At 45.1% G+C, this 20,461-nt stretch overlaps 1 protein-coding gene across 3 annotated transcripts in view; it reads left to right on the top strand.

Moving 5' to 3' along the window:
* ABCA3 (ATP binding cassette subfamily A member 3) overlaps positions 1–12,608 on the top strand; it is a 60,582-nt gene extending 47,974 nt beyond the window's left edge. For all 3 annotated transcript variants that reach the window (XM_026704180.2, XM_087912464.1, XM_087912463.1), the window contains exons 20-31: positions 569–842; positions 1,392–1,596; positions 2,283–2,502; positions 2,600–2,758; positions 4,380–4,552; positions 6,538–6,672; positions 8,158–8,352; positions 9,611–9,798; positions 9,948–10,118; positions 10,269–10,456; positions 11,573–11,646; positions 11,854–12,608. In XM_026704180.2, coding sequence (XP_026559965.1) covers positions 569–842; positions 1,392–1,596; positions 2,283–2,502; positions 2,600–2,758; positions 4,380–4,552; positions 6,538–6,672; positions 8,158–8,352; positions 9,611–9,798; positions 9,948–10,118; positions 10,269–10,456; positions 11,573–11,646; positions 11,854–11,985 — 2,114 coding nt within the window. In that variant the 3' untranslated portion in view covers positions 11,986–12,608. The remainder of the gene's footprint in view (positions 1–568; positions 843–1,391; positions 1,597–2,282; positions 2,503–2,599; positions 2,759–4,379; positions 4,553–6,537; positions 6,673–8,157; positions 8,353–9,610; positions 9,799–9,947; positions 10,119–10,268; positions 10,457–11,572; positions 11,647–11,853) is intronic.
* The last annotated feature ends 7,853 nt before the right edge of the window (positions 12,609–20,461 follow it).

A 20,461-nucleotide genomic window follows, 5' to 3' on the forward strand; every position in this document is an offset into this window, starting at 1 on the left:
ACATTCCTTAATTATCACTCTATAAAAAGCTTCAAAGCCTTCAAAGTTTAAACAGCCTTCGAAGTTACAAAGGTGCTTTTTTTTTTTTCAAGAGGCAACTGGACATTCTGGTTTTTCTTTGAAGACGTTTCGCTTCTCATCCAAGAAGCTTCTTCAGCTCTGACTGGATGGTGGGGAAGGGAAGGACACAGACAAACCTCCAAGTGGCCTCAATGACCTTCTAAAAGGACGCAAATGACCAGCTGTCTGCAAGGAGTATAAATCCTTCCATTTCCCACCATCCTGTCAGAGTTGAAGAAGCTTCTTGGGTGAGAAGCAAAACGTCTTCAAAGAAAAAAAAACTAGAAAGTCCAGTTGCCTCTTGAAAAAGCACTTTTGGGACAACCATGACCTGGAGGACTGAGAATCTCTGTAGACCTTCAATGTTATAGTTTATGGCCCTTGTGGTTAGAAACATTAGTGTGGCCACATCCGCAATAAGTAGTGCTAATGGATGAAATGCAGGTACTAGTCAATGCGGGGGCCCTCTTGAGGACATCTTCACTCTATGAAATGGATGTCCTTTCAGGAGACTTGGAGGAATACCTCATCTCTCGAGCATCCGAAGAAGCCGGAGCCTTTAACGAGTACCACATAGCGGCAGCTTCTTTCCAAGAGACCTCGGACCAGATAGACGTCACCGCTCTTTTCAACAACCAAGCGTTTCATTCTCCTGCCACTGCGTTGCTGCTGGTGGACAATGCCTTGTTGAGGCTAATAGTGGGACCCAATGCCTCCATCACAGTGGCGAACTATCCGCAGCCTCGCAACATGACCGAGACAGCGAAGGACCAGCTCATGGAGTGAGTCCAAACTTCCTTTGTTTTTAATCTGTTTGCTTGCTTCGCGTATATCCCATCTGGCTTATGTACGCCCGTTCCTTATTTAGCAATCAAGTACCATTTCAAGGATCGGTATCAAGCAAGCTATCTCTGATTTCCCCATCCAGATCAATTGTAGTTCCACCAAAACTGAGATAAAATGTGTCAGGTAGCAATTTAAGAGCTGACCAGCTGATGCAATGATGTAACGATGGGAATGAGTCAGCAAGGTTTTGGGCTGTTATCCCTTTAAGAGCCTGTATAATAAAAAGAGGCCCTGTTAGGGCGTCTCTTTCTCTCTGTGTGTGTTCTTCCCTGCTGTAATTGCTGCTTGTTCGACCTCTGCCTAGAGTCCATGTATCTATAGTAGATATTCTTTTGTAGATAAAACCACTATTTATTATAAACCTCTGTTTGCTGTTATTGCTCCTGGGTTGTCTGACATAGTAAAGCTGACAAAATAGTTTCTGGACCTAACTTTTAAATGCAGTTTTCCAGCTAATGGTGCTTTGTCTTTGCAATATCCCGTAGAAGCCAGACAGGTTTTGCGATCGCCATTAACTTGCTTTACGGAATGGCCTCCTTATCCAGCACCTTTGCGCTCCTCCTGGTCAACGAGAGGGCCATCAAAGCCAAACACGTACAGTTTGTCAGCGGTGTTTACATGGTGAACTTCTGGCTCTCGGCGCTTCTATGGGACCTCATCAACTTCCTTACGCCTTGCACCCTCATTCTGGTGAGTCATTCCTGGATAGCCTGTGTCATGCAAGGAGCCCTGGGCGGCATAGTGGTTAGAATGCAGTATTGCAGGCTGGCTCTGTCCACTGCTCTCTGCCCTCATTTTACCCACCTCGGAAGGATGGAAGGCTGAGTCAATGTTGAGCCTGGAGAGAATTATACTGCCAAATTGCAGGTGGCCAGCAGGCAGCAGAAGTAGCCTGCAATGCTGCCTTCTAACCACTGTGCACCATAGAGGAAGAAAGGGAGGGAGGGAGGGAGGGAGGGAGGGAGGGAGGGAGGGAGGAAGGAAGGAAGGAAGGAAGGAAGGAAGGAAGGAAGGAAGGAAGGAAGGAAGGAAGGAAGGAGAAAAGGAAGAGCAATAGCAATAGCCCTTAGATTTTATGCTGCTTCACAGTGCTTTACAGCCCCCTCTAAGCGGTTTACAGAGTCAGCCTCTTGCCCCCCAACAATCTGGGTCCTCCTTTTACCCACCTCAGAAGGAGGGAAGGCTGAGTCAACCTTGAGCCTAGTGAGATTTGAACTGCCAAATTGCAGTCAGCCAGCAGTCAGCACAAGTAGACTGCAGTACTGCACTCCAACCACTGCGCCACCGTGGCTCATACCAAGTGAGCACATTAAATGATCCTTCTGAGTCTTAAACTGTAATAACCGTACTAATCATTTCTGTTGGTCTTTCTTCAGGTGATCTTCCAAGCCTTCGACATCAAAGCGTTCACTCAGGACAACCATCTCGTGGATATAATGCAGATATTTCTTCTGTATGGCTGGGCCATTATCCCTCTCATGTACCTCCTCAGCTTCCTCTTTTCTGTAGCAGCCACAGCCTACACCCGCCTCACCATCTTCAACATCTTCTCTGGCACAGCCACGTTCTTGGCGGTCGTCATCATGAGCATTCCCGGTAAAGCAATTTGGACTTCGTCGCTGTGGTTGAAACGTTTTCATGGCTTTGAGCCACCAAGGTTAACTTTGTTCTTCCCACCTGTCTTCTCTTCCAGAACTTGGAATGGTGGATCTTTCCAATATGTTGGATAAAATCTTTCTAATCCTACCCAACTACTGCTTGGGACAAAGTATCAGCAAGTTCTACCAGAATTACGAGTTCATTCAGTTCTGCACTTCTTCGTTCGAGTCGGTGCTCATCTGTAAAGTATTTAGTGAGTATCTTGGGCAGTTTTGAAGGAGACTATTTGGGACTCAGGGATGAAATGAAGGGTCCTTGGTGCTCTCTGAATTGGGTGGTTTTCTTTCAAATGACCCAACTAGGGAACATCATCAGTGCTAGAAGGGAATGGGGGATTTGTGGAGAGGAGGAGGTGGAGGAGAGAGGGAGTGGAGGAAGGATAGAGGAGGGAGGAGGAAGAGGAGGAGGAAGAGAATGACTGTGAGGTTCTTGGCGCTCTCTGAACACTGATGACGTTACCTACTTTGGGTAATGAAACATCTACAAGAAGACAATCAAACTCAGAGACCACCAAGAACCCCTCATTTTTTAATTAACAAGAGACTACTATTAAGCATGGCAGCTGTGCATTAGTGAGGACTTAGAATTCAGATCAGTGAAGGAACCTGGTTTTATCCCAAGCACACTCAGGTCTAGGTTCTCAGGTCTAGAGGCCCATTGCAAGTCAACATACAGTTGCTTTCATCCCACCAAGTAGACGTAGATGCAAAGTGTAGACACACTCAGAACATATTGATGGGTTATCAAGCAACTGAAAAGAGGTCAACTTTTAGCTTCGTTACCAAGTTCTCAGTCCCAACAGACCATTATATTAGATCGTCTGATGTAGTATATTTCTTAAGGTAAGTATTATGAGTTAATTAGGTGACACTGAATTAGGTTCAACTTCTGGTATGGACAAATGCCCACCATCCTAATCTTATTTAGTAATCATTCCAATATCAATCTCATCCATAGACCTTATCTATTATCTTCCCTTTCTTCCATTCCCCCGACTTTTTCAAGTGTAATTGTTTTCCCTAGTTCCTCATCCACTCTCCTCACCTGCCCAAAGGACGTAAGTATCTACTTGCTAATTGACCACTGAAGGAAGCAGTCAAGCTTTGTCCAGGATTGACCAATTCTTTAGAACCAGGTCATGGTTCTCTTGGGAACCATCCTGAAATCCATAGCTCAAGTGCATTTATCTTAGTTCTTTCGTTCTTTCTCAACTGTCCAGTTTTCATAGCCTGGCATTATCATAGGAGGGTTCATTGCTTCAACACTTCTGATCTTTGTTGCAATAGAAATGACTAACCTTCATAAAATAGACAAAGTCCACATGTTCCCTTGTCCGGGTGGTGATTTAAGAGCTGACCAGCTGATGCAGTAATATAATGATGGGAATGAGTCAGCAAAGTTTTTTGGCTGTTATCCCTTTAAGAGCCTATTTAATAAGAAGAGGCCCTGTTAGAGCGTCTCTTTCTCTCACTGTGTGTTCTTCCCTGCTGTAATTGCTGCTTGTTTGACTACTGCCTATAGTACATGTATGTATAGTATTCTTTTGTAGATAAAACCACTATTTATTACAAACCTCTGTTTGCTGTTATTGCTCCTGCATTGTCTCACTTAGTAAAGCTGTGCACCCTCTGACATCCTTGCCCCAAACCCAGCAACACCACCCATCTCAACCCCATAACTCTGTCCTCTTTGCATAATTGTCCCATACCCTTGACTCTCAGTTAGAAGATTGGTGGAGACTTCACCCATCGGAAGATTGCTGTCTCCTGAAATCATCCTTTTTTTGTCCTCTTCTCCTCTCATTCCTCTTCCAGATATCACCTACCAGACAAACTACTTTGCTTGGGAAAGCCCAGGCGTTGGAAAATACTTGACAGCTATGGCAGCTCAAGGGCTTTCCTTCCTTCTCCTGCTCTTTCTCATCGAGACTAACCTTCTCTGGAGAATGAGGACCATTGTTTGCGACATACGGCGGAGGCGGAAATGGGTGAGGCTTTCCTACCAAGGAATCCCTTCCTTGGCTGAGTCCTTCAGAGTTTCTCAATATTGCATGTAGATTAACTTTCTACCCAAATTTCTCATGATGTCATGGAGGGAGGAAGAAGGTGGCATCATCTGATGAAAGCAAAGCGAATTGTTGGCATCTGGGAATGCAATAACAATAGCGATAATGATAACAATAACAGTAACAACAACAACAATAACAATTGTTAGGAGGAGGAGGAGGAGGTTTGGTAATAATAAGATAAGGTTTGGTTCATTGACATTGACACGCAGCAAGAAAAAAAATCACAAAGTATTGGGACTTATAAATTGAAGTTGAGCAACTTTGGAAAAAGAAATCATGTGTTATCCCAATTGTAATTGGACCCCTTGGAGTAATACCTAAAGGGCTACCTCGCTATTCAGAAATTCTCCATTTATCAGACTTGAGTACCCTGATTCTACAAAAAAAACACCCTACTTGGAACAGCTTATATCCTCCGACGCTACCTTAACAGTTCCAAGGTCCTTGGTTAGGACTTGAGCTGTTGAGCTACCAACCAGCCCCAAAGGCTGTGAATCTCACTAAAGATTAAATAATAATAATAATAAAGTAATAATAATAATAAAGTAATAATAATAATAATAATAGTAGTAGTCTATTGTCATTGTACGTATATACACAATATACGCATACAATGAAATTCACTTAACACCCAGAGACCCAACACACACACACACACACACACACACACACGACAATCCCAAAACACCTCCCTACCCACCAAAATTCCCCATCCCCTAAAAACACGCAAGCATCCACACAACAGACCAAATAATGCTGTCCAACAGCTCACTGATGATGGTCCTTAAGTTCATTGTTAAGTGCAATTATAGCTCTGGGATAAAAACTGTTCAGAAAAACATGTCGTCTGAGTTTTAATGGTTCGGTATCTTCTGCCAGAAGGCAACAGTTTCACAAAGATTGTGAGCAGCATGGGAAGAGTCTGAGAATGTTGTGCGACTTCCTCAAACAGCGAGATGCGAAGATGTCATGAAAGGGCTGGTAGCTGGAGCTTGAAGATATCCTGGGCAGTTTTAATGATTCTCTGTAGAGCTCTGTAGGCCTTGGAAGACTGTTGAGTAGATCTCAACAGTCTTCCAAGAATTGCTACCTCAGTATACTATGGTGGGGGAAAGATTAAAACCTGTTGTGTAGTCATATTAAGTACAGGTAATCCTTGACTTACAACAGTTTGTTTAGTGACTGTTCACTGTGGTCACATGATCAAAATTCAAGATGTTTGGCAACTGACTCATATTTATGACGGTTGCAGCATCCCGGGGGTCATGTGATCCCCTTTTGCGACCTTCTAATGATCAAAATCAATGGGGAAGCCAGACTCACTTAACAACCGGGTTACTAACTGCAGTGATTCACTTAAGAACTGTGGCAAAGAGGTCATAAAATGGAGCAACACTCGCTTAACCTCTGTCTCACTTAGCAACATAAATTTTGGGCTCCTTGATTTACACAGTCCTTAATTTACAACCAACATTAAGCCCAAGATTTCTTTTGCTTAAGCGGGACAGTTTTTAAGTGAATCCTGTCCCAATTTTATAATATTTTGGCTATCATTGTTAAGAGAATTCACTGACGTTTTTAAGGAAGGAAGGAAGGAAGGAAGGAAGGAAGGAAGAAGAAAAGGAATAGCAATAGCACTTAGATTTATATATTGCTTCACAGTGCTTTTACAGCCCACTCTAAGCAGTTTACAGAGTCAGCCTATTGTCCCCAATAATCTGGCTCCTCATTTTACCCACCATGGAAGGATGGAAGGCTGAGTCAAAACTTTGAGCCGGTGAGAATCGAACTGCCAAATTGCAGGCAGCCAGCAGTCAGCAGTCAGCAGAAGTAGCTTGCAGTACTGCAGTTTAACCACTGCGGCACCGTGGCTCATTTGCTTGATTTTTCATGCCGTTCAACAGGTCATGCTGCTAAACCAGGTTCCGGTGCTTCCAGAAGACCGGGATGTTGCTGATGAAAGAAAGAAGGTTCTGGAATCTCCAGTAGCATCAATTTCTTCTCTGAATAGTCCTCTGGTGATTAAGGAGCTTACCAAGGTAGATGTTCAAGGTAGCTTCTAAAACTCCCTGTTATCGCTCACCAAAACCTCGTCAAAATAATGTAAACCACATTTGAAGCAGAGGTTCTGACCAAGTTCTGGAGAACCGGTAGTGGAAATTATGAGTGGTTCAGAGAACCGGCAAATCCCACCTCTGACTGGTCCCGCCAACCCCATCTCTTCTCTGCCTCCCATTGAGTCCCAGCTGATTGGCTGGGTCTTCTTTGGTTGCCCTGCACAGGAGAACGGAGCTGGAAAGCAGGTTAGAGGGGTGGGGAGGGAATGCAGATTTTGCAGTATACCTTCCCTTGCCACGCCCACCAAGCCACGCCCACAGACTCTGACTGGCCCCGCCAACCCCATCTATTCTCCGCCTCCTGAGTCCCAGTTGATCAGCTGGGTTGCTATTGGTTGCCCTGCACAGGAGAAGGGAGCTGGAAAGCAGGTCAGTGGGATGGGGAGGGAATGGGGATTTTGCAGGATCCTTCCCCTGCCATGCCCACCAAGCCACGCCCACCAAGCCACACCCACAGAACCGGTAGTAAAAAAAAATTGAATCCCACCACTGTTTTGAAGTACATACTTTTTATGCAAAAAAAAAAATTCCACCTGAAGAAATAGTAGATGGTTTTACTGGTCCCTGAAGTCTAGAAAGTAACTGTGGTTCTCCAGAAAAGTTTTACATATTTATGTTGTTTCTCCATAATGTTAATGTTAGACCCTTAAATCTCAGTATAAGCCATAAAGATAATAGAAACCTTCTAAACATAGAACTGGCTTTCCGTGAAAAAAGATTGGCTTTTATTTATTGATTTGATGTTCATCCTGCTTCATTCTGAGGCCAGCTCAAGACCGTGTCCATAGCTCCATGTTCGTAGCTTAAGGAAGAGAATTTATGGCCTCTTGGTTTCTAGTCTGATGCTTTAACCACTGCACCTAACTACCTCTCTACACTAAACTTTTTCTTGGATTATGGTAGGACGCAGGTTCTTTGTTGTTGGTTGAAAACGTTGAGAACCACTGGAGTGGATTCTCTCAACCTTGACAACGTGAAGATATAGGTGGACTTGAACTCTCAGAATTCAGGGTTCTGGGAAGTGAAGTCCATACGCCTTAAAGTTGCGAAGATGGAGAAATTTTACACTAGAGCAGCGGCTCCCGACCCTTTGGCTAACATGAATTTAACAAATTCATCAGTCAATTGCAAAAGGCAGCTTGACTTGGAATAGCTTACATCCTGAGATGACAACCACATCTATCTACCCCAGGTTCTTGGGAAGGACTTGATAGGTACACAAAAATGCCAAATCCAATCTGACTGTGCAACCAGCCACAGTAGCACATAATAATAAATGATTATTTATTTATAAGTCTACAATAATGAAGTAAATGATAATGAATAGTATTAGCAGCAATAAGGCCAACTTTGTGTGTTTTACATCTGCCACTGTTGGGTTTTTTTTCCCCACTTTTGTTTTTCCAGGTGTATAGTAGCAGGGATTCTTGTCTGGCTGTGGACAGAATCTCTCTTGCGGTCAGCAAGGGAGAATGCTTTGGCCTTCTGGGTTTCAACGGGGCGGGCAAAACCACAACCTTCAAGATGCTAACAGGGGACGAGAGCATCACATCGGGAGACGCTTATGTGGATGGACACAGCATCCTGGGCAATATCAAAAAGGTAACGGGAGAGTTGAGGCAGAGTGGCCTAGTGGCCTAGAGATGGAGATATTTCTCTCTCTGAGAGCAATGAGTAATTGCTGTGAACACCACAGAAGCGTCAAGAAGGGCATCCGGCCAGTAAACGCTCAGCTCCATTCAGTCGCCATGACCCCACCCCGAAGCAAGGGATTACGGGGTCATTAAAAAAAAATGGGGGAGTTGAGAACAGGCAACAACATGTTGTTGATGAAGTTGACAAAGTCATGGATTCCTGTTCTAGGTTAGATAATTCCAGTTTTGTCTTTGGGGGACCCTGAGGAATTTTTGCTGACAATATCTGCAGTGGGCTAACTCATAGGTCCAGGGGATTGAGTTCTCCAGATTCTGTAGTTTGCAAAAAGACAAAGCAACAGGTCAGTTGAGAGGAGGAGGAAATATCAGGTGTCCAAATCCTACTTCAGATTCATTTCTGATGGGGATATTGTGGCCCTTATTGGGAGATATAGGGAGACTTCCAAGCTTTGTTGGGAACTCCAAACCTTTGCCTTCAACACCTTTCAAAAATGTCTGGCAAATTGCTATTTTGACTATGAGAAGAGAAGAAGAAGCCATCTCTTTAGGATATGGTATTTAAGTAAATAAACTAAATTAAACTTGGCCTTCTGCATCTTTATCTTGACCTCTGTCCACCTCTGGGGGTGTGAATTCCAGCACATCATTCAAGGGCCATCTACAGTGGTTGGCCGTTCCACAACCTTGATTTGAGCTCAGTCTTGAGAAGCTCCCAGGAGCCCCAAACATCTTGGGGGCTAGGGAGATCCAGAACACACTATGTGTTCTCCTTTCCGGTTGTTGTTATTTCTTGGCAAATTCTAACCTCAAGCGCATTTCTCACAAGCTCTCAAAGAGCAGCACTGAGCATTTGGAAGGAAAAGACACAATTGCTAAGTGCAGTTAGGATCCTTCTAAGTGCTGGTTTTCTTGCTTACATGTCTACCTCAAGGAGAATAAGTGGGAATTGTCCCTTATTTGCACCATACTGACTGAACATGAGCAGTTTGTGGTTTGTGGTTGAGCAAGGACTTAAATCTGGGTCTTCTTGGTTTCACCTGAGCCCCTAATCTGGTTTGGAGGAGCATCCTGGGGGCTACTAGCTATGGAGCTAGTTGTCCAAAGTTCACCTCCATACGGAGAAACCAGGATAATTGGGACCATCACCGTCTCATAAGCAGGTAGGTTGGAGATGTTCTTCTCAACTTGATTTGATCTGCCTCCAGATCCAGCAGCGGATTGGCTACTGTCCTCAATTTGATGCACTTTTGGATCACATGACTGGAAGGGAGACCTTGAGCATGTACGCCCGACTGCGGGGCATCCCTGAACGCTACATCGGCAGCTGTGTGGAGAACATGCTTCGTGGGTTGCTCTTAGAACCTCATGCCAACAAACTCATCCGCACATACAGGTGAGAAGCCTTCTGAACCTCCTGCACTCATCCATGATGGGAGGTGGGATGAAGTGGGAGCAGGGGCTTTGTTTCATGATCAGAAATGTGCTGGTGGCAACTGGGTGTGGTCCCACCATTCGTGACCTTCCTCTTCTCTGTCTCTGCAGTGGTGGGAACAAGCGGAAACTGAGTGCAGGAATTTCTCTCATTGGTGGACCTCCTGTGGTGTTCCTGGATGAACCCTCCACGGGCATGGACCCTGTGGCCAGGCGCCTATTATGGGATGCAGTCGCTCGGACACGAGAGTGTGGGAAGTCCATCATTATCACTTCTCACAGGTTGGGCCTGTTTCTCTGTCTTCCATCACCTTGGGAAAAGATACGGATATCTGCCAATCTCTAGGCCAATGGTTCTCCATCTTGGCTGGTGCTTGAAGATCTGTGGACTCTTGCGCTTGCTGTTCTAACATCTACATCCTTCTCCTGCAGCATGGAAGAATGTGAAGCTCTGTGTACCAGGTTGGCCATCATGGTCAACGGGCAATTCAAGTGCCTGGGCAGCCCTCAGCACCTGAAGAGCAAGTTTGGCAGTGGATATACCCTGCTGGCCAAAACCCACTGTGATGAAGAAGGCCACGTAGAAGACTTCAAGGCCTTCGTGGAGAAGACATTTCCTGGTAAGCCAGCTTTGGGATCAAGCATGTCTTCCAGCTGCTCATATCTGACCAGCCTTCCCACCTACAGGTAGTCCTTAGGACCCGTGGCTTAGTTGACTATTCAAAGTTATTGATGGAACTTGCGACATTGTTTTCGAAGTTCCAACTTCATGCCCCCAGATCCTGTGATCACATGACCGCATTTTGGGTGGCCAGCAACCAACTTGCGTTTATGGTTGTTTATATGTTCAAAACTTGAGCACATTTGACAACATTTTTGCTGAAAACTGACATTTATTTCCGGTTTTTGGTAAAACTGGGCCATAGCAAACAATTGTTCATTTAATGACCATGATGGTGAGTTAAACAAGCCCAGAGCAACAAGATAACATTCAGAAGTGATTCAGGCAGGCAGTTCCCTGATTCCCTGAAGCATGAACGATTGAGAAGGTCCAACAGAATCAGCCTTGCAAGATGTGGTTATTAGAGCAAATCTGTAGAGAAGAGCAGGCACAGCTGGGGGAGGGGGTGGGGGAGTTAAGTGTGTCATAAGCTTAGAGTCATTACATTGCCAGAAACATCCAAGTTCAACCCCTCTTGATATTTTGTTGACTCTTATCTGGTGCCAATTTAGTATTGAACTTTAGTTGACTAGATTCTTGGATATACATTTGACTTGAGCAATAGATCTTGAACTGCAACTCAATGCATGGCCTTGATACTTTGCGCCTTTTTAAAATCTTTCTTGGGAAATTGATTTACTGGTCTAGTTCAGGGGTCCCCAACCTGGGCAACTTTAAGACTTGTGGACTTCAACTCCCAGAATTCCTCATCCAGAAATTCTGGGAGTTGAAGTCCGCAAGTCTTAAAGTTGCCAAGGTTGGAGGAGACCCCTGGACTAGTCTACTTAATGGGATTGACTGCATGGGACATTTGCAGTCTATTCTACTTATCGCAGAACATTTCATTGGGGCATTAAAATTCAGAGTGGCACCTGGAAGGCAAGGTAGGAAACGAGGACAGAGACTTTCAACAAATTATTGACCACAGTTAAGAACGATTGCAGTTTGATTTTGAGGGAATGTGGTTGTCTTGGGAAGCAGAACTTGGCTATATCTTCTTTTTTCCCTTTCCCAGAGAGTGTCCTGAAGCATGAACACCAGGGGATGGTCCATTACCACCTCACCAATAAGAACCTCAGTTGGGCACAGGTAAGGCTGGAGCAATGGCCAATGGGGGTGTACAAAGGCGAACATGGGAGGATCTAGAACAGCTCAACCTGTGAAAGCTAAGATCTTCAGTAGTGACTCCCAACTTCCTTTTCCCTTTTAGCCTTGATATCTTACAAGCTTCTAAGCCTTGGAAAAAGTATTCTGTTAATTACCCCTTTCTCTCCCTGTGTGTCTTGCATCTCCCAGGTGTTTGGGACACTCGAAAAAGCCAAAGAGAAGTATTGCATAGAAGATTACTCCGTAAGCCAAATCTCCTTGGAGCAAGTCTTTATGAGTTTCACCCGTTTCCAGCACTACACAGAAGATTGCGAGAAATGAGTCTTAAGTCTTCTCCAGCCTCTTTTGGCGGACTGACCTGTTGCCTATAAGATAGTCTATAAAGAGAAGGTAATTTATAGTATCAGCCATGTCTCCAACAACAAGAAGAATGGACATAGTCTCATTGGACAATTGGTACACCACTGTACTGACTTTATGAAGTTGAATGCGTGGGTTGTGTGGATGTGTTGTATGTCCATTTGTCTGTGTGAGGCATGAGAAGGAGGAGGAATGCTTAACCAACTTTCAAGGCAGCTGGGATGTCCTACCAACTCTCACTCCATTTTGATGACAATGGGAGGGCATAGCCTACTAACAGTCGTGGAAGCAGCTAACCCTGAATCCTGGGACAGTTCAGTATCTTGGATGCTAGGATGCTAGTTTCTTCTTCCTTTTCCAGCCTCCCAATCTCATCTTCTTGAGAAGTTTCCACTGGACCAGTGTTGGTGTCATTGGCCCGCCTGCATGTCCCCAGTTTTGGAGCATTGACAGCACATATTCACCCATGTGGTTGTGATCCATATCTATATGTTCAGGCAAAAAACTCTTTGGAATGAACCCACTTGTGGTCTTTTGGATGGTTTGCATCTTTTAGATGATGAAAAAGCAAATAAGTGAAAGAAGCAAGCCATTTTGAGCCCTACCTTAGATGGTATCCGGGAAATTGACTCTGCTCTTCAAGAACTAGTGAAGCAAGATTTAATATCTCCACTTTCTTGGTGAGAATTAGACAAGTTTGTTTTGACAGTCTTCAGCATCCATACTGCATATACCAGTATCCAAATCTCTTTTCTTCTGCTCTCTGAAGATCTCATGAACATCAGATCACAAGCAGCAACCATGAGCTTTCTCATTGCAAAGCTGCTTTTGATGCCATTTTCCCGGTCTGGGTGCCCTCAGGATGGATGTGGACTTCCAACTTCCAGGAGTCCCCAGCCAGCATGCCACTCCTGAGAACTCTGGACCTTGGTATTTGTACCTCTAGAACTCATTCAGGCCAAGGAAGTTGATTCAGAGAGATCGTCTTGAAAAACCCAAGAGTTTGACGTTCACATCAGCTCCAAATTGTTGTTAGCTGCCACAAGGTAGAACAGGAGTCTTCCAACTTGACAGCCTTAAGACTTGTGGGCTTCAATTCCCAGAATTCCTCCTCCAGTCATGTTAGCTCAGGAATTCTGTGAACTGAAGTCCACAAGTCTTAAAGCTGTCAAGTTTGAAGACCCTTGAGGTAGACGATCCATTTTGTGGCTATCTTATTGCCAGCTAACTCTTGTAGACTTTCTGGATTTGGCAATAAAGCCATAGCTCTGTTTCTGGAAATATAGAAAGTCAATGAATTCACCTTCAGTGAACCTTCCTTCCATCCATCTGTCCTTTCCATATCTGTATTCCTTCCTTCCTTTCTTCTATATCTGTATTACTTCCTCCCTTCCTCCCTCCCTCTACTTCTAAATGCTTCTGGAAGATGCTTCTAGACCATAATAAGTAAGCTTGGAAATGACAGTGGTTGGGTTTTTAAGGCAGGCCAGCTTCTCGGGCATCAGAGAATTACTCTCTGCACAATCCTTCCCTTCTGAGTAGTTCAGTCAAATGATGGTTGCATCTCAGTTTTCAGTTGTGGTTTCCCTTGCTGCACCGAAAGTGTGAGGCCAGAGTCCACAATCCATCTGCCAGTTGTGTCTTGCAAAAGAGAGCATTCTCGGGATCTAAAAAAAAAGACTTCCCGTGCTTTTCGTCTCTGCATAAAGGACTAGGGCTTAAACTCATGACAATTTGAATCAATGCAAAAACTCTTTGCTACTTGAATCAATCAATGACACATGGAATGTATATTATCTGAGCATCTGCACCTCCGTTAGTCAGAGGAGAATTGGAAAATATGTGGCACCAGGAAGGAAAGAACTAAAGGAACGCTCAGGTTTTGTTTTGTGCTATTTCTGAATTAATAGTTAACTTTTAGTTTGGGCTTCTGGTGCAGGTGTTATATAGTTTGTCCTTTAGCTGGTCTGTGCCTTTTGGTACTTGCCTCTGTGTGGAGTCTTATCAATGCAAACACACTTCTTTCTGTTAAGAAGAGCAGAACGCTGAACGCCCAGAAGCTATTTGACTTTAAAAAATCATCCTCTTTTTTGAAAATTATGTCAACTCTTTTTAACCATAATGTCAGTGTTCCAACCACTCCTTTCCCAGGTGCAGGATGGCTTGTCCTTGACTCAGAAGAAGAACGTTGTTCCCAGGCCGTAGAATGTGGCAGCGTGGAAGCTTATAAGTAAAATATGGCTTCCAAAGCTGATACATGCTGTATTATCTGGACCCGGTTTCTAAACAGACACGCAAAACTACCTATGTTCTCTTCACAAAGAACTTCCTTACGAGGTCCATTGAATAGCTTTAGATTTTTTTAAAAAAAGTGGCAAACCAACCATTCGAAACCCCACGACGGCTACAAGAAGCAGAGTTTGAAGGCAAGTCCAGAAACCCTTTTTAAAATTACACAAAGGAGCAAATCAGGTGGAGTGAGTCCTGAGTTTAGGACACTCACTCTGTCATTGGATGCGGTCGTGTTTTCCAACGGGATAGAAGGAAATCTGTGCTTCTAATTGTCCTCCTAGCCCTGGATACCAGTTGTTAGAAGCGATGATTTGGAATAACAGTTTGTGTTTCCTGTTCAACCTATAGGCCACTGTGAGATTTTTGATTGTTGCACGCTGCTGGTACCTTGTGTGCCTCTAGCAAGATTCAGTTGTATGGCTTTATTTATTTCAAACATTTGTATAGCTGCCCATCTTACAATCAGCTCTGGGTAGACCCCCCAATCAATTGGACTTGGTTACAACTAAGTCAGCAGAGTCTGCTAAACACCAACCAAGGCTATTTCAACAAGCGTTGTAGACTTCTCCTCCTCCTCCTCCCCCCTTTCCCTCTTCTTCCTCCTTCTCTTCCTCTTCCTTCTCCTCAATTAACCAGTGGAACAGCTTCCTTCCAGAAATCATGGGCACTTCATCACTGGAGTTTTTTAAGAAGAGACACCAGACAGTCATTTGTCTAAAATAGCATAGGACAGGTTCTCCTGCTTGAGCAGTGGGCTGGACTAGAGGACCTCCAAGGTCCCTTCCAGCTCTATTCTATTCCTTCTCCTTCCTCCTCTTCCCCCTTCCTCCTCCTCTTCCTCCTCCTCCCTCTTCTTCTCCCCTTCCTCTTCCTCCTCCTCTTCCCCCTTCCTCCTCCTCCCTCTTCTTCTCCCCCTCCTCTTCCTCCTCCTCCTCTTCCCCTTCCTCCTCCTCCTCCTCCCTCTTCTCCTCCTCCTCCTCCTCCTCCTCCTCCTCCTCCTCCTCCTCCTCCTCCTCTTCCTTCCACTCCTTCCTTCCTCCTCTTCCCTCCATATTTCATCCCAATCCAGGATCTTTAATGGCAGTCCTTTCCCATCAATGCAGGGGGCAAGGAAGAGAATCAATCCTGTTAGAAGAAGTTGAGATGGACCCCTCCTTTGTGGTCTGTCGGTAGATTGGGCTGTTTCAAGGGATTGGTAAGGCACCATGACAAGGTTGGAGGTTTTTTGGGTGGGGTGAGGGGTTTTTTTTCCTTTTTTCTCAAGCCGTGTGAGAAAGGCATCGGTGGGTGAGGCCCCTTTCTCCCTTGTGAAAGAAAGCCCCTCTGTTCTTTGATCCCCAAATCTCCTGCGGTCCAGTTTTCAGGGATGACCCATCTTCAGACCCACCGTGAGTTTGGGCAGCTTCGGTTCCTCCTTGGCTGCGGTCCGCAGCAGATGCACAACAGGAAGCAGTGTTGTGCTGCCCAGCAGAGGCTCAGCCAGAAGATTCCCGCGATCTTGCCCGTCATTGCAAGTGGCGTGGAAATATTCCTCCTCGTAGAAGGGCTCAGAGGAAGAACTCTTGACTTCCTTCCCTGCCCCCTGGGATCTCTTCAATGGGACCATCACTTCCCCCTCCCCGCAAAGGCGTCAGTGGCTTTGAAAAGATGATTACGGGGACTGGAGGCTAAAACATACAACGAACCGTTGCAGGAACTGGGCCTGACTAGTCTAGGGAAGAGAAGAACCAGGGGAGACATCAAATAGAATAGAGCTGGAAGGAACCTTGGAGGTCTTCTAGTCCAGCCCTCTGCTCAGGCAGGAGAACCTATACATCTCAAGACAAGTGACCGTCCAGTCTCTTCTGAAAAACCTCCAGTGATGGACATCAGTCTTCCAATATTTGAGGGGCTGCCACAGAGAGGAGGAAGGGGGGTCAAGCTGTTTTCTAAAGCACCCAAAGGTCGGACAAGGAATCATGGATGGAAACTGATCAAGGAGAGATTCAACCTGGAAATAAAGGAGGAATTTTCTGACAGTGAGAAAAATCAAATTGCCTTCAGAAGTCATGGGAGCTTCATCACTGGAGGCTTTCAAGAAGAGATTGGACCGCAAACGGTCAGAAATGGTGTAGAGACTCCTGCTTGGGTGAGGGGGTTGGACTAGATGATCCCTACCACAATTTAGCCACAATGGACCATTTTCATTCCCCTCTCGGTGTAAGGTTTCCGTTTTTCCCAAACGCTTGTTGCAAAATGTTCTTAAGTTGTCCACACCTGTTTTTTTTTGGTCATGGCTGATTGGTTAGAGTTGGTATTTTGGCTCACACTACAGTTCCCTTCCTCTTGCACAAGTCCCTGCATTTTTTGCACAGTGTGTGTGTGTGCGTGCGTGCGTGTTGGGCCTGTGCGTGCATGTTTGTGCGAATCCAGTTTGCACTCCGATTTCTCAGGTCTTGTCTTGGCATCCTTCGCAAGACGCTAGACCTCAAGTGATTTTTAGGTGAGAAAAGAGATTGGGGGGGTGGGGGGGAAATCCAAGGATTGGAAAGTTATTATTTTGTTTTGTTTTCCTCTCCGGCTCTTGGCTGTGTGAAATACATTGTGGTGGAACTTGCCACGGATTAAGCCACAAAGATGTCCATAAGCTATGATGGTTTCTAATGTGTGTGTGTCATTATTATTTTTTTTAATACGTTCACGTTTTTCTCTTCCGTATTTTGGCTTAAGTTTTAGAATTGGGGTTGGGCACTTTTTGTGTCTGCATGCCAAAAGGGAGTACTCGCTAGAAAAAAAAATTAAAAAGAAAAGGAAGGTAGGTCAAAAGTAGACAAGGGGTGAGCTCATTTCTCAGAGGTGTATGTCTGCTCACTCCGTTGCTCTTCTGTACCGAAATCAGCTGCAGTGGTGACATTTCCCCATCTCAAAACCAAGAAAATAAACTGGATTTTCAGACACAGAGACTCCCGAGTGTTTCTTACGCATGATGCACGTTTACCCTTGCACTACAGAGTGTCCTTGACTTAAAGCAGACCCTCCAGAGTTACGACGACACTGAAAAATATAACTTACGACCGCTTTTCACACTTGACACCTTTGCAGCATCCGCCATGGTCATGTGACCCAAATTGAGACGCTTGTCAACTGGCATGTATTTATGCCGGTTGCAGAGTCCTGGGGTCATGTGATCTCCTTTTGCAACCTTCTGACAAGCGTAGTCAGAAAGAGCCTTTTTTTTTTTAATCTTCCAGGACCTTAAACAAGAGAAGCTCACTATCAATGACCTTTTCGACATTTAAGAAAGTCAATGGAACTTGTTTTTCATTATGTTTCTCCAAAAGTTCCAGGAATGTCCAAAGCACATCTAGTAATTCTCCTTTTAATTGATTTTTAGGTGAAAATCCACAATGATTCTCATGAATAAACCTCCTGCAAAATTATTTTCAGTCTGACTTACAAGAGTTTTAGTGACCGCTCAAAGTTACGACGGCACTGAAAAAAATGTTACAATCATTTTTCACACTTAACGGCTGTTAAGATGCGTGACTTATATTTATGATGGTTGCAATATCCCAAGGTCACGCGAGCCCCTGTTGTGACCTTCTGACAAAGTCCTTGGGGAAGCCAGATTCACTTAACAAGCGTGTGACTAATGTAACAACTGCTATGATTCATTTAACGACAGGTTTTAGGCATCGCACCCATATTCCAATTTGCAAACTGTAACCACTCAGCATGGATGAATTTGGCACTCGTGAGCCAATCCAAGAAACCACGTTTAAGCAAACCATCATTTACCACCGCAGGCCAAGCCAGCCAAACACAAAAATACAGGTACTCTTTGACTTACGGCCACAACTGAGCTCAAAATTTCCTGTCACTAAGCATTAAGACTTTTGCCCCATTTTGCAACCTTTCTTTGCCACAATTGTTAAAATCAATGTCTGCAGTCGTTAAGTTAGTAACCTGGTTGTTAGGTAAATCTGGCTTCCCCATTGCAACTTCAAAAATGGTCATTAAGTGAACTGTTATAAGTCAAGAATTATCTGTATCCACTTATGGACAAAATGGATGCTCAACCCAGTTTTCCTGACCAAACTTACAGATGGAAATTCAACTCCTATTGGAAGGAGAGGACTGGTTTTAAGGCAGGGGTAACACAGCAGTTCTAAAGAGCACACAACCAAGAAGGAAGGACTCACACACACAACACACACACACACACTCTCCACGCATTTGCTGAAGGCATGTTTGGAACATGGGCTCCAGAAGGCTTCAACCCCCACCTAAGGCGGCTTGCTGGCAAGCCAGCATCTGACCTACTTTTCTCATTTAAATTTTGGACACCTCAAGGTTGAACCTGCACCCAGTACCTTTGCCCTATAAATGTGTGAACCCAGCCCTCCCCTGGAAACGGGTTTGTTTAATTCCAGGTGAGGATTTTGCAAGGCAAATGACACAATTCTTCCCAACCGTTTTTGGCTGGGCCTCTTCTGCTCGTGTATTGTAAATGCCAGCCAGGAAGGAAACTTGCCAGCTCTTCCCCCAAGAAGAACAACAACAGCAACAAAAAAACCTCTTAAATTTTTGCATGCAAGAACTGGTGGATTGGACTGTTGCTAAGAGCAACTGGAGGATTGGACAAAAGGACACCGACTGTGTTCCCACAACCCCCAAACCCGGGGTGAGATTCAACCAGTATGACAACTGGTTCGGTGAGTGTGCGCAGTGTTTGAAAACCACCGATTTTCACCTCTAAAACTCACCTTCTGCTGCACCTCCAGTCAGTAAAACAGCTGATTCGCACGGCAATCCGCTTGCGTCGCTTGCATTATGAACACCACGAGGTAGTGAGGGGAGGGGGGAAAGGGCGGAAGGGCGGGGAACTTGCCCCACTTGACCCGCTCACCTGGCCTGGCCACCGGGCTGCTTCTTTCCGCTTCTTCTGCTTTGGGATGCATGCAAGGAAAACAGCAGAAGCAGCAGAAGTTTTTCTTTCTCTCCCTCAAACTCCATCAGAAATGAGTCTCTGGGACCCTGCAAGGCCTCCTGCTCCAAGAAGCTGTGCCATTCTGGCGGAGTTTGGGGGAGAGAAAGACAGACTTCTGCTGCTTCTGCTGTTTTCCTTGCACGAAGCCAAAAGTCTCTCCCTCTCCCCCTGAGAATGGAGCTGGAGACAGTATCCTGCGATCCCAAATAAAGAATGATTGATAGGAAAACAGGGTGGAGAATTTTCCTGCAGGCATTTGGGGGGATTTTCCCAGGGTCTCTGGTCCGCGGGATTTAAAATTATGAGTTTGGTGGTCCCTGAGGTCCAAAAGGTTGGCGACCCCTGGACTACAGCTGGAGCGGGTGGGTGGCGGACCAACTAATCACCAGAACTACCGGTTTGCCCGAATCGGTCGTACCGGCTGAATCTCACCCCTGACCCAAACTCACCAACCCCACTTTTGGGCTAACCCTAAGCTAAACTCAACAACACTGGGTTATATTATTACATTAAGCCGTAAGTTTTGCAAAGCCTGTAGCTCGTTCACGCAAATTTAGGGGTTCTTATGTTGTCGGATTCAAAGCATGGAAACCCAACTCAGCTACTTCCTTGCAAAAATTCAGCGCACCAGAGACCAAAGACACTTCCAGACCTTACACTGGTCTAAATGTTGACAAGGTATGAACCAGGATGCTACACTAAATCTAAGCCTGTTGTGGCTTGTTCGCCCAGGTTTGGGGGGTGGGCCTCCTGTGCTGGGTGACCAAACTCACGGTCCCTCTTTGCCACTGGAATTCAAAGCTCTGGAGAACCGAAGGTACGGTGGCGGAGTAGTTAAAGTGCAGTATCGCAAGCAAATTCTGCCCACATCCTGGAGTTCGATCCTGACCGACTCAAGGTTGGACTCAGCCTTCCATCCTTTGGAAGTCGGTGAAATGAGAATCCAGATTGTTGTGGGCAATAGGCCGACATTGCAAACTGCCCTGAGAGTGCTGTAAAGCATTATGAGACAGTATATAAAGTCTAAAGGCTAGAGTGGTACGGTGGCCTAGAGGTGGAGCTTTCGCAATCAGGAGGCTGAGAGTTTGATCCTAGGTAAAGGCAGATATTTCTCTCTCTGGGCAGGAGGAGAATATATCTGCTGAATATAACTCCACATTGGTGACAGGAAGGGCA

The sequence above is a fragment of the Pseudonaja textilis genome, chromosome 14 (assembly GCF_049901715.1).
Source record: "Pseudonaja textilis isolate UNSWEBS1 chromosome 14, rPseTex1.2, whole genome shotgun sequence".
NCBI classification, from domain to species: domain Eukaryota; kingdom Metazoa; phylum Chordata; class Lepidosauria; order Squamata; family Elapidae; genus Pseudonaja; species Pseudonaja textilis.